The 12,059-nt window shown below is 43.3% G+C and overlaps 1 protein-coding gene across 1 annotated transcript in view; it reads left to right on the forward strand.

The window, feature by feature from the left end:
- The window catches only part of LOC142365610 (uncharacterized), a 103,742-nt gene extending 93,149 nt beyond the window's left edge, over positions 1–10,593 (forward strand). Inside the window, exon 12 of the mRNA XM_075446541.1 lies at positions 10,399–10,593. Within this exon, the coding sequence (XP_075302656.1) occupies positions 10,399–10,410 (12 nt within the window). The 3' untranslated portion in view covers positions 10,411–10,593. The remainder of the gene's footprint in view (positions 1–10,398) is intronic.
- The last annotated feature ends 1,466 nt before the right edge of the window (positions 10,594–12,059 follow it).

Raw genomic sequence — 12,059 nt, forward strand, 5'->3', positions numbered from 1 at the left:
AGGATTTATTTTATTGCTGCAGATAGGAAATGAGAAGAAATATGAGGGATGAGGTTATATAAAGGGTAGGAATACCTCCTTCAACTGAGTAAAAGTGGGTCACTCCAAAAGTCTTTTCATGTCTTGTGAAACTTTCACACTGACACACATCAGATGCATGCACTATTATTTTGAACAACTTATATGTCTGAAAATTGCCTGGAAAACAAATAAACATACATCAGGGTTTACTGAAAAGTTATAAGTGAGACAGGAGGGAAGGAGGAACAACTTTACAGCTTTTCTGTATAGTTCTTACTTTCTGAGCCTCAAAGCACAGTATGAGTTTACAGTGCTTTACACTGAATGCAAACTACTTGTATCCTTCCTCATTGTCTCTAGACCCTTTATACAAACTATTTCAAAAGCAGAACAAGACATAACACGGGTTTGATTTTAAAAGATGCCAGACTTGCTTATAGTCTGCATCTGGAAGGCTTGAGCTGCTAAAGGAGAAGTAGGGAACTGTTATAGTTTGGCCCCGGCCAGCAACAGAAGGGCTCTACCGCCCCTCCCCCCGCTGGGATGGGGAGGAGAATGGAAAGAAAAAGGCAAAATCTCGTGGGTCGGGATAAGGGCTGTTTAACAAGACAGGAACTAAAATGGCTGTAGATATCTTAGTTCAAGGACAGATATTTCCCCCTCAGCTAGCATATTTAAAGCAAAACAACTAGATATAAAGCGACAGTGCAGATGTTGCAGGAGGACCAAGGAAAAAGTGCATTCATTTATATAAACCTGAAGTTAAATGCTCTCTACTGTACATAAAAGCCAGTCCTGAATTACCTTTGCAAGAGACTCCTACATGATCTTAATCACATTATTTGATGACTGTCCCGTAAACTGCTCCCTGGCTGCTGCTCTTTGTGCCTAGCTTGGTAAGCAGAATACTGGAGTTGAGAACTTGTGTTTTGACAAGGACAGCCATTGGGATTGATGCAGTGAAAAGCCGGAATTGAAGACTCAATAGTCGGCAGACTATTAAGCAGGTATTCTTTATTATGGCGCCGGGCACATGGGGGATCTCTCCTCCAAACATGTGCCCCAAAGAGACACACTTACTAGGTATTTATGCTATGTTAACATACACATTCATTACATTTCCAAGAAATGCTTATCATAGTAATGGTTTTTCCGAGAACTCATTAGTATATGGTAATGTCCTTCCACATGTTTGTTGGCGTCTCTCGGTAATGGCAGGGTCTTCGGATTATCCTGCAGCCTCCTTAACTCTGTAGTTTGCATACCTGTTCTCCCAAGGCCTAAAGGGATTATTCCGGAGTCTCTTATCTCACAACCGTCCCAATTATTCACAAAGAACCAAGACTTGTTTTGGTTGTGCAATGATTCTGACCACCTAACGTGATAACACCCCCTACATGTTACATTTGTTACATTCACAGGTATCAGGATAAAAAATAATCTAAGGGAGACTGTAACAGAGCAGTTTATATTTAAATTTGTTTATCTAGGACAAGGGAAACTATGTTTTTTTTAACCAGTAATGTATAGGTCTGTCTGGAATGAGGGGAAGGAGAGACTTCATACAGCAACAACAGCTTAGCTGCATTTCTTGCCCAACTGTGAACAGAAGAATCCTAATGAAAATTCTTCTTATCTGCTTTGGTGCTTCTGAAAAATTAGATGTTGTCTCAGTGCTGGACAAAGATACAAGTTGCATTTATCTGAATCTTCAGTTTGCTCTTAAACAGGATGAAAATCTTTCCCTCCTCAACAAAAAATAGCCAGTAAATGAAATGATGCCTCAATCAGTAGATGTGGTTGTTGCCGTTACATAGCATAAAATTTCCAGTAGCCATAGTTACTATTTTCATGTGCATATACTCTTTACCAGTGCCAGTCAACCACAAAACATTTTGGACTATATTCTGGAGTCCAGGTGACAACTGCATTAGTTCCCTGATGTTTAACATGGATTTCACCAGGCACGTCTGTGAACACATATACCATTAGAGATCAATAAACAGGAAAGCAGTCTTTTCCTCTCTTGCTCACTTTCTCTTTTGCTCTTTTTCTAAGATTATTCATTAAGCAGTTATCATTGCAGATGACCAGTATATAGTAAGGTTTACACTAGAAGGTCAATAAAGGTAATTTAGCATCTAGTACTTCGCAAAGGTCTCTGGGAGCTCCAGTGTTAATTGCTGTTCATGACCTTTAATTTCTTACAATTGGAAAAGGGGAAATGGCTGTTCCAAGCTTCAGGAAGAGGAGGAAGCCTGACACTGCTAAATAACCTCCTGTGAACTGCTATTAACTGCTATATATAGAGCAACTGTGAGACAGTGCTTACCTGGGGGAGGAGGAGAAGGGGCTAATTATGGATCATAGCTATATAATTTAATATCGTATATACTTTGCATTTTCTGAAAGAATTTTAAACATTCTGACATTTTTTAAGACAGATTATCAAACTAGGAAAGACATTCTAACTGAAACTGATGGGGGAGAAGAACAACCTGTATTTTGGAATAAGAAATGGATCTTGTGACAGACAGACAAAATTCTCCATTTCATCTCCTATCTGAAAACCAATATAATAAAGCGGAATTAAAGAAAATGGCTGTACTAGCCAAGGAAGAATTGTGCATGCTGAAAAAGAATTTATCTTGGGAATGCACTTAATGCGAGTATCTTCCCAGTAATTCATCATAGATCATGGTATAATAACGGAAGGTTGGTGAGGAGAATTGTAAACATGCTTGTAACCAGAGTGATAGACTCTGCTAACCATAGCAATGAACAACAAAAAAAAGGTGGTGGGGGATTGATACCAATTATTGTATTTTTTTAATCTATATTCTAGTCTCTAGGTAACCATTAATGCTAACAAAATAGTAGACAATGTGTTTCTGTTGAAAGAGAATGATGAAGTGTGGTTTTGTGAAGCAAACTGAGAAAACTGACCAGGACTGCCAAGACTGAGAGTCGAGTGGGTAAAAGGTAATTCCGACAGGGGGAGATTGTGACCACCGACTCATTGACCACCTACCCAAGTAATACTACCTGCTCAAAAAGGAATAATGGAAGAGGGTGACTGAGTGTGCGCAATAATTTACATGTGAAGCGAGAAAATTTGCACCAATCACCAAAGGGAATAATAATAAATATGCATAAATAAATATGTATATTTTTGATCTAATGTCAGAACTGTACATTCTGGGTAGTACTGGAGTTGTATAGTTGCTGTCTAAATATCAGGATTGCAACATGTGGATTGTGACCAGGATGGAAAATTACTGATGCCTAAAGTCAATCATCTTGAGACCCTATAAACAGCAGTACCAAGTGAGGCCCTTTGAGCTCTTCTGGTCCGCAGCGGGCTGCGCCCAGTAACTCCCTCTGAGTGGGACGCCTCTCAGAGTAACTCGCGAACTACCTGGGCTGATCTCCTTGAGACTCAACCTTTGCCCACTGAGAAATCATTCAATTTGAAGTGAGTATTTCACTGAACTTGAGGGGAATTTTTATGATTGTGTGTGTGTGTGAATTGATTCAAAACATAACATTCTATCACTGTGATTGTAATAGCAAATTCTTTCTAATCACTCTGTAAATGCTAAGTTAACCAGTGACTGATAGCTGCTAAATTCCTGTGACTCTCTCTCTCTCTTTAAACTGTGAACACACCCTGAACTGCCACTAAGCATATTCCTTAGACATAAACTGTTGTGATCTAAGACCGGTTCTGGATCCAGCCGCACCTAGGCTCCTCTCTGAGAAGGAGTTTAGAAAGTAAGAAGGTCCAGTCCGAACCTGGTGATTCAACGGGAGGGTTTCCCTTACCCTTACACTTTTCTTCTACTCTGTATAAATCATTTTCCACTCAAAACCCCTTTAATTTTGTATTCCATTCGTTTGATAAGTAATAGAGTGAACCTTGCTAACGAACTCTGTAAGATCACATTTTCTAAATTTTCAGTAAAATCTTTTCTTGCAAAACCTTTAAGTGATCATTTAAACGACCTAACCACTAGTCACCGAAAATCTGGGAATAAAACCTCGTAACACCAATGTAGTGTTAAAAGGCAGGCATTCTTTATTGCAGCACTGAATGCACGGGGGATAATTCCACCGAACGTGCATACCTCATACCTTTTCCATGCAGTTTATATAGATCAAAAATATACATATTTGTTTTATTCATGCATATTCAGTATTATTGTCTTTGGCGATTGGTGTAAACTTTTCTTGCTTCTTACGTAAATGGTTGCGCAGACTCAGTTACCCTCTTCTATTGTTCCTTTTTGAGTAGGTGGTATTACTTGAGCAGGTGGTCTGTGAGTCGGTGGTCATGATCTCCCCCTGCCGGAATTACCTTTTACCTATTAGGCTGGCAATCTTGGCAAACCTGGTCAGTTTCTTCAGTCCATTTCACAGAAACACACTCCATCATTTCTCTTGACAGAAACACAATTACCTACTATGGTTAGCGTTAATGGTTACCTAGAGACTAGACCCTCTTTTCCTAGACCTAATGTCCAGGTGGGTCAGGCTGTACAAGGGACATAGCAGCATTGTTCATGTTTATGGTTAACTGATTCTATCACTCTGGTTACATGTTAATAAGATCCCCAATGTTAGCCCCTATAGATCCGGCAAGATTAACTCCACTGATCCGAGGCCTCCCAGACAGTTTAAAAACATATGTGGCCAATATACAAGATCGACTTCAAGTCGCTCGCCTCAGACAAGGCCAACGCCCACGTCGAGGGCAGGATCAGGATCAGGACCAAGATCAAAATCAAGTAATCACTTGGAGTGAATTTGTACAAGATATAGTAAAATACAGGCGCAGGATGGGATGGATCAGATCCTCATAGTTATCTGATCCGCCACCTCGGCGACTTCACCAGATTCACAGCCCTAAGGCTAAGCCCGAATGCAAATTAAAATTTGATAAGGAGCATAACGAGCTCTGGCATAAAGCTCGAGCTATTGGGGTGCTACGGCATCTACTGATTGGTATATCCACGACTGACCTAAAAAGTCTGGTACAGTCGTTAAGCCATAAGCTTAATTCAACAAAGAAAGGTCAGCCGGCAGAATACAAAGCAACTTTTATCACTGCACCCTCTGCCTCACAGCAGGAGCTAATTGATCTAACAGACCCTCAGGCAAAAAACGCATATCCCCGGGGAGGGCTGTGAGCCTCCTTCCTCGGCGGGTACTAGCTATACAGTGGCTCTCTGATACACCTCCCGAACCTGTCATTGCCATGCCGGTGGGACCAAAGAAAGTTTTTGTAGATTTTCTCATTGATACGGGTGCTCAAATTTCGGTAATCACCAAGGAGACTGCAACATGCTTAAATGTAAAACCTGGTCGCCGTAAAGTAAAAGTTACAGGCATTGATGGAGTCATAAGGAAATGCCCTACAGCAAAAATTACCCTGTGGCTCCCGGGCGAACAAAGATTAACCCGCACTGAAGTATTGGTCGGTGCTGCTAACACTAATATTTTGGGATTTGATTTGTTGTATGGCAGAGTGTGGAAACTCCCTGATGGTTCAGTTTGGAGTTTTGCTGGGCGAGAAATTAAACAGAATGAGCCTAAAAAAATTAATTTATTAGAAATGTCCATATCTTTACCACCATCAAAAATTACTAACACAAAACAGTACACCTTACCAGCAGCTGCGCAATCGGGTATTGACGGGGTGGTAAAAGACTTAGAAAACCGAGGCATCATCACTCATACACACTCACCCTATAATTCCCCTGTCTGGCCAGTAAAAAAACCAAACGGGCAGTGGAGACTCACGATTGATTACAGGCGATTAAATGCCAACACTGCACCTTTAACTGCAGCTGTACCGAGCATTGCAGAATTGGTAACTCAGATACAGGGAGCATCTCACATATGGATGGCAACTTTAGATGTAAAAGATATGTTTTTTATGGTTCCACTCCAGGAACATGGTAAGGCCCAATTTGCTTTTACCTGGAAAGGGATACAATACACCTTTAACAGGCTGCCTCAGGGATATAAACATTCCCCCACCATTGCTCACAATGCTTTAGCTAAAACACTGAGTGGAATTCCTATTCCATCAGACATTACTATATATCAATATATAGATGATCTTTTGATTGGAGGGGAACAATTTGACACTGTTAAACAGGCTATGGATGATGTGATATTGCAATTAACAACCTTGGGTCTGGAAATTCCCCCATCCAAGTGTCAGGGACCAGCACAGGAAGTTCAATTCCTAGGGGTCTGGTGGATCAAAGGAGCCTTATCTATGCCTCCTGACACACTGGAGAAAATACAACAGGGACAGGATCCCTCTAATGTTAAGGAATTGCAACAAGTTTTAGGAACTTTAGTATACTGGCGTAAACATGTCCCTGGATTTTCTATCATTGCTCGACACCTTCACAATTTACTGCGAAAAAAGAAATCATGGGAGTGGACAAATCAACATTCTAATGCCCTGGAGACACTGGTAAAAGAATTGAGACTATTTCAGCAGCTAGGTCCTGTACATCCCTCTGATCCAATCCATTTGGAATGGGGATTTAGTGAACACGGTTCTCACTGTAATGTTTAGCAAAGAGGACCTGAAGGGCCTGAGCGTCCACTTGAGTTCAGTTCAAAGTCCTTTAATGATACTGAATCGTGATACTCGGACCTGGAAAAGGGACTATTGTCTTTGGTATGAGCTGTAAAGCGAGTGGAACAAATAAGAAAAAACCAGAGTGTAATCATTCGAGGACCTTTCCGCCTCCTAGACACGATTTGTAAAGGGACGGTGCCGCCTGCTGGCATTGCCCAAAAGCCCACGGTCCGTAAGTGGTATGCCTATCTGGAAAGCATCCATGACATTATGCCTATTACAGAGGGCAGCACTAAAGTGTCTAAACTGCAAAAAGATATAGACAGTACTTCGCTGTTCCAAACTCCTCCAAGCAAACCATCTCCAATTAATCTAGCAAAGGAGGCAGGAGACCTGCATGGTTAAGCAAGGAGCTTCTAGCGGAGATTAGGCAGAAGAGAAAGGTCCATGGAATGTGGAAAGAGGGGCAGGCCACTTGGGAAGAGTACAGAAACGTGGTGAGAGCATGCAGGGATGCGACGAGGAAGGCCAAAGCCCACCTGGAATTGAAACTGGCAAGGGATGTCAAAAACAACAAGAAGGGCTTCTTCAACTACATCAGCAGCAAAAGGAAGGCTAGGGACAATGTGGGGCCGCTGCTGAATGAGGCGGGTGTCCTGGTGACGGAGGATGCGGAGAAGGCAGAGCTACTGAATGCCTTCTTTGCTTCAGTCTTCAGTGCCAAGGCAGGCCCTCAGGAATCCCAGGCCCCGGAGGTAAGAGAGGAAGCCTACAAAGAGGACGACGTTCCCTTGGTCGAGGAGGACTGTGTGAGGGATCGCTTAAGTGATCTGGATGTCCACAAATCCATGGGCCCCGATGGAATGCACCCACGAGTGCTGAGGGAGCTGGCGGATGTCATTGCTGAGCCACTCTCCATCATCTTTGAGAGGTCCTGGAGGACAGGAGAGGTGCCCGAGGACTGGAGAAAGGTCAATGTCACTCCAATCTTCAAAAAGGGCAAGAAGGAGGACCCAGGGAACTACAGGCCGGTCAGCCTCACCTCCAGCCCGGGAAAGGTGATGGAGCAGCTTATCCTGGAGGCCATCATCAAGCAAGTGGAAGAAAAGAAGGTTATCAGGAGTAGTCAGCATGGATTCACCAAGGGGAAATCATGCCTGACCAATCTGATAGCTTTCTACAATGACATGACCGGCTGGGTAGACGAGGGGAGAGCCGTGGATGTTGTCTACCTAGACTTCAGCAAGGCTTTCGACACAGTCTCCCATGATATCCTCCTAGGGAAGCTGAGGAAGTATGGGCTGGATGAGTGGTCGGTGAAGTGGATAGAGAACTGGCTGAATGGCAGAACTCAGAGGGTTGTCATCAGCGGCGCTGAGTCTAGTTGGAGGCTGGTAACTAGTGGTGTCCCCCAGGGGTCAGTACTGGGCCCAGTCATGTTTAACTTCTTCATCAATGACCTGGATGAAGAGTTAGAATGTACCCTCAGCAAGTTTGCTGATGGCACAAAACTGGGAGGAGTGGTAGATACACCAGAAGGCTGTGCTGCCACTCAGCGTGACCTGGACAGGCTGGAAAGCTGAGCAGAGAGGAACCTGATGAGGTTCAACAAAGGCAAATGCAGGGTCCTGCACCTGGGGAGGAACAACCTCATGCACCAGTACAGGCTTGGGGTGGACTTGCTGGAGAGCAGCTCTGCGGAGAGGGACCTGGGTGTCCTGGTGGACGACAGGTTAACCATGAGCCAGCAGTGTGCCCTGGCTGCCAAGAAAGCCAATGGGATCCTGGGGTGCATCAAGAAGAGTGTGGCCAGCAGGACGAGGGAGGTTCTCCTTCCCCTCTACACTGCCCTGGTGAGGCCCCATCTGGAGTACTGTGTCCAGTTCTGGGCTCCCCAGTTCAAGAAAGATGAAGAGCTACTGGAGAGAGTCCAGCGGAGGGCTACGAGGATGATGAGGGGACTGGAACATCTCCCCTACGAGGAGAGGCTGAGGGAGCTGGGCTTGTTCAGCCTGAAGAAGAGAAGGCTGCGAGGGGACCTAATAAATGCTTACAAATATCTGAAGGGTAGGTGTCAGGAGGATGGGGCCAAGCTCTTTTCAGTGGTGCCCAGCGACAGGACAAGGGGCAATGGGCACAAACTGAGGCACAGGAAGTTCCGTCTGAACATGAGGAAGAACTTCTTCCCTCTGAGGGTGACGGAGCCCTGGAACAGGCTGCCCAGGGAGGCTGTGGAGTCTCCTTCTCTGGAGATAATCAAGACCCGCCTGGACAAGGTCCTGTGCAGCTTGCTGTAGGTGACCCTGCTTCGGCAGGATGGTTGGACTAGATGACCCACAGAGGTCCCTTCCAAACTCTACTATTCTGTGATTCTGTGATTCTGTGAATTCAGGAGGCGCTTCCTCTAACAGAAAGCAGCAACCTCAAAGGGGTGTGGTTCACTGATGCGTCATCCTACAGGCGAAACAAGGAGTGGAATTATAATGCAGTGGCGCTGGAAGTAGCCATGGGAGAATGGGTCAGCGAAACAGGTAAAGGAAGTGCACAAGTGGGGGAGCTTAGGGCAGTCTTACTAGCTGCACAACACGGTGCTGACTATATTTACACTGACTCATATGCTGTTTTTAAAGGAGCTACTGAGTGGGTTAGCCACTGGGCAGCTAATGACTGGCAGGTAAATAGAGTCCCAGTCTGGCAAACTGACAGCTGGAAACAATTGCTAAAAATAGGAGAACAAAGGATACTGCACATTGGTTGGGTGAAAGGGCATGATCGATCAGCCTCTATTGCTGCCCAGTTCAATCAACAAGTTGATAGCCTTGCACGGCTACACAAAATTGATATTGTAAGTGATGAATTAGAATGGGAACGTTTACTTGAATGGTTACATGTAAAACGAGGGCACACTGGCCGAGCTGATGTGTATCGGGAAGGCATAGCCCGGGGATGGCCTGTGTCAACAAAACTGTGTGAACAGGTGGTAACTGCCTGTTCACATTGTCGCCTGCGACTTAACAAAGATCATCCAAGTAAGGCACCTCCCATGCACATCCGAAATAAAAAACCACTGTGGCACACCTGGCAAATTGATTACATAGGTCCATTGCGACCCTCAGGGGGTAAAAAACATATATTAGTAGGGGTGGAAGTTGTTTCAGGAATTACCATGGCAACAGCTGTCTTGGCTGCAACTGGAGATAACACAGTTCACAGCCTGAAGGAATGGTTCAGCACACTCCCCCTTCCTGAGGAGATTCAAAGTGACAAGGGATCACACTTTACAGCTACAGTGGTACAAGACTGGGCAAAAGAAGAAGGAATTCGGTGGGTATTCCATACTCCTTACTACCCCCAAGCAAATGGTATTGTTGAGCAAACAAACGGGTTAGTTAAGCGATTTGCTAAAACCCACGAATCTGGGTGGCATCTGCGACTATCTAATGCCATCTATCAATTAAATAATAGATGGGCCGGAGACGGCTGTCCCACAATGAAAGCTTTCTCTGCTTCTGCCACAACTCTGGTGCCAAAGGCAGATGTAAAACCAGAACACCCTACTGGCTTTTACGCAGGCCAGCCAGTGCTGGTTAAAATGCCTCAGATTGGAACAGTGGCACTAGTATTAAAAAAACCAAAAAATCTTTACGCTTGGGAAGCGAAAGATTGCTCTGAAAAACTACATCGAATCAGTACTAGATGGATAGTACCTACCTTTCAACCTATTATATGCCGGTTTCAATGACAACCGAGCATTTTCCTTTCTTTTCTGTTTACAGGTATTTTCCTAACACTGGGAAACTACACCTAAAAACACGGGCTGCAACGTGTCAAAACAGACTGCCATCAAGGACTGCTGATTTATACTTCTAGTCCTAGTCAGTGGAATCATCTGTGAACCAAAGTTTCCAGAAGGTCGAAACAATCTGACAAAAAGGACAATAGTGATTTAATTTTGATAGGAATACTGATTTCTAATTTTACTTATATATTATGTGACCTTTTTTACCTTTTTGCTTTATTGTTTAGGTTACTGTTTTCATAATACACAATAGTTTTCTTGTGGTTTTGATAGTTATAATTTACTATAGAATTGTCAATATGAATCTTCTATCATGCATTGGCAGTGGTAGACAAATATGTGTAAGTTTAACATGTGTTTACATATTGGGTGTAATAATTGTGCATGTGTTCCATAGAGATTATAATCAAAAAACAAAGAAGTCTTTGGGTATGATAGAGGAAAACACAGCCTTTAAGTTGTTACAAGGATTTCTTAGAATGATGAATTGGACTCAGGGAACCACTTGTCTTATGCTGCCAACAACCCCTGCAGAGGGACTCCCTTTTATGGTTATTCCCCTTGACTTAAAAGGAGCACTGCTGGATTTATGGGAAATGAAAGACAATACCATCTCCATACCATGGGGAAGCGGAATTACCTACAAACATTATACTTATGCTTCAAATCTTAACTATACCAACATATGGTCTAATTCTAACTGCACTCGAGAGCTTGACAAAAATTTCCTGAATTTAAACAACAAGATAAAATTGTCTATCGACTGTACGGAGGTACCCTGGCTTGACCAGCCTCCTCGACCATTCTGGGGTGTACCTATTACCTTTAAATATAGTATCCCAGTACAAGCTGAATGGTGTATCGAATTTCCCTCAAACTATGGATCTAAGTGTAGTCCACAATCTAATGACGTACCTTGTATGTGGACTATTGCTGATCATAGAACTCGTTTTACACAATGGGGAGAAAAACCTCCAATTACCACGCCGCTAGGGCCAGTCCAATTATGGAATTGTACTAACAAGATAACTTGTTCTAATATTGATGAGTACCCATGGGTATGGATGGTTGCAGACCTTTACCATGCTTTAAGAAGTGTATGTTTATGTCATAATTATAGTGCTCCAATCCCTAAGACAAGGTCAGAGTGTATGATAAAAGTGGATCCCAAACAGGTTAACACATGGGCATATCATATAGTTTCTAGCAACAATGCTGAGCCACAGGCCAAAAGATGCCGAGTTCCTTTCCAACATTATCTAAATGGACATGATAGCCTCGATGAACTCGAAAATATTACGTGTAGCACTTCAATGCTGCCTGCACCACCTGAAACTGTATGGGTGTGTTCTAATGGACAAATATCAGACTACATTCAACCCTATTGGGATGGATTAGAATGTACTCTAGGTATTCCAAGCTTGTGTCCTACTACAGCTTTTAATTTCATTCAATCCTTAACAAAATCATGAGGACATAGAGCTAAAAGACAGTCACAAATGTGGAACTCCATGCAAGAAAATGGTAAACTTTTTGCCTGGCCAAGCTATTATACCCCAGCAATGAGAATAAACTTGGTAATGAAAGTTTTTTGGGGTTATTGGACAGTAATAACCAATAATCGATTATATATAGAAA

The sequence above is a fragment of the Opisthocomus hoazin genome, chromosome W (genome assembly GCF_030867145.1).
Source record: "Opisthocomus hoazin isolate bOpiHoa1 chromosome W, bOpiHoa1.hap1, whole genome shotgun sequence".
Classification (NCBI taxonomy): domain Eukaryota; kingdom Metazoa; phylum Chordata; class Aves; order Opisthocomiformes; family Opisthocomidae; genus Opisthocomus; species Opisthocomus hoazin.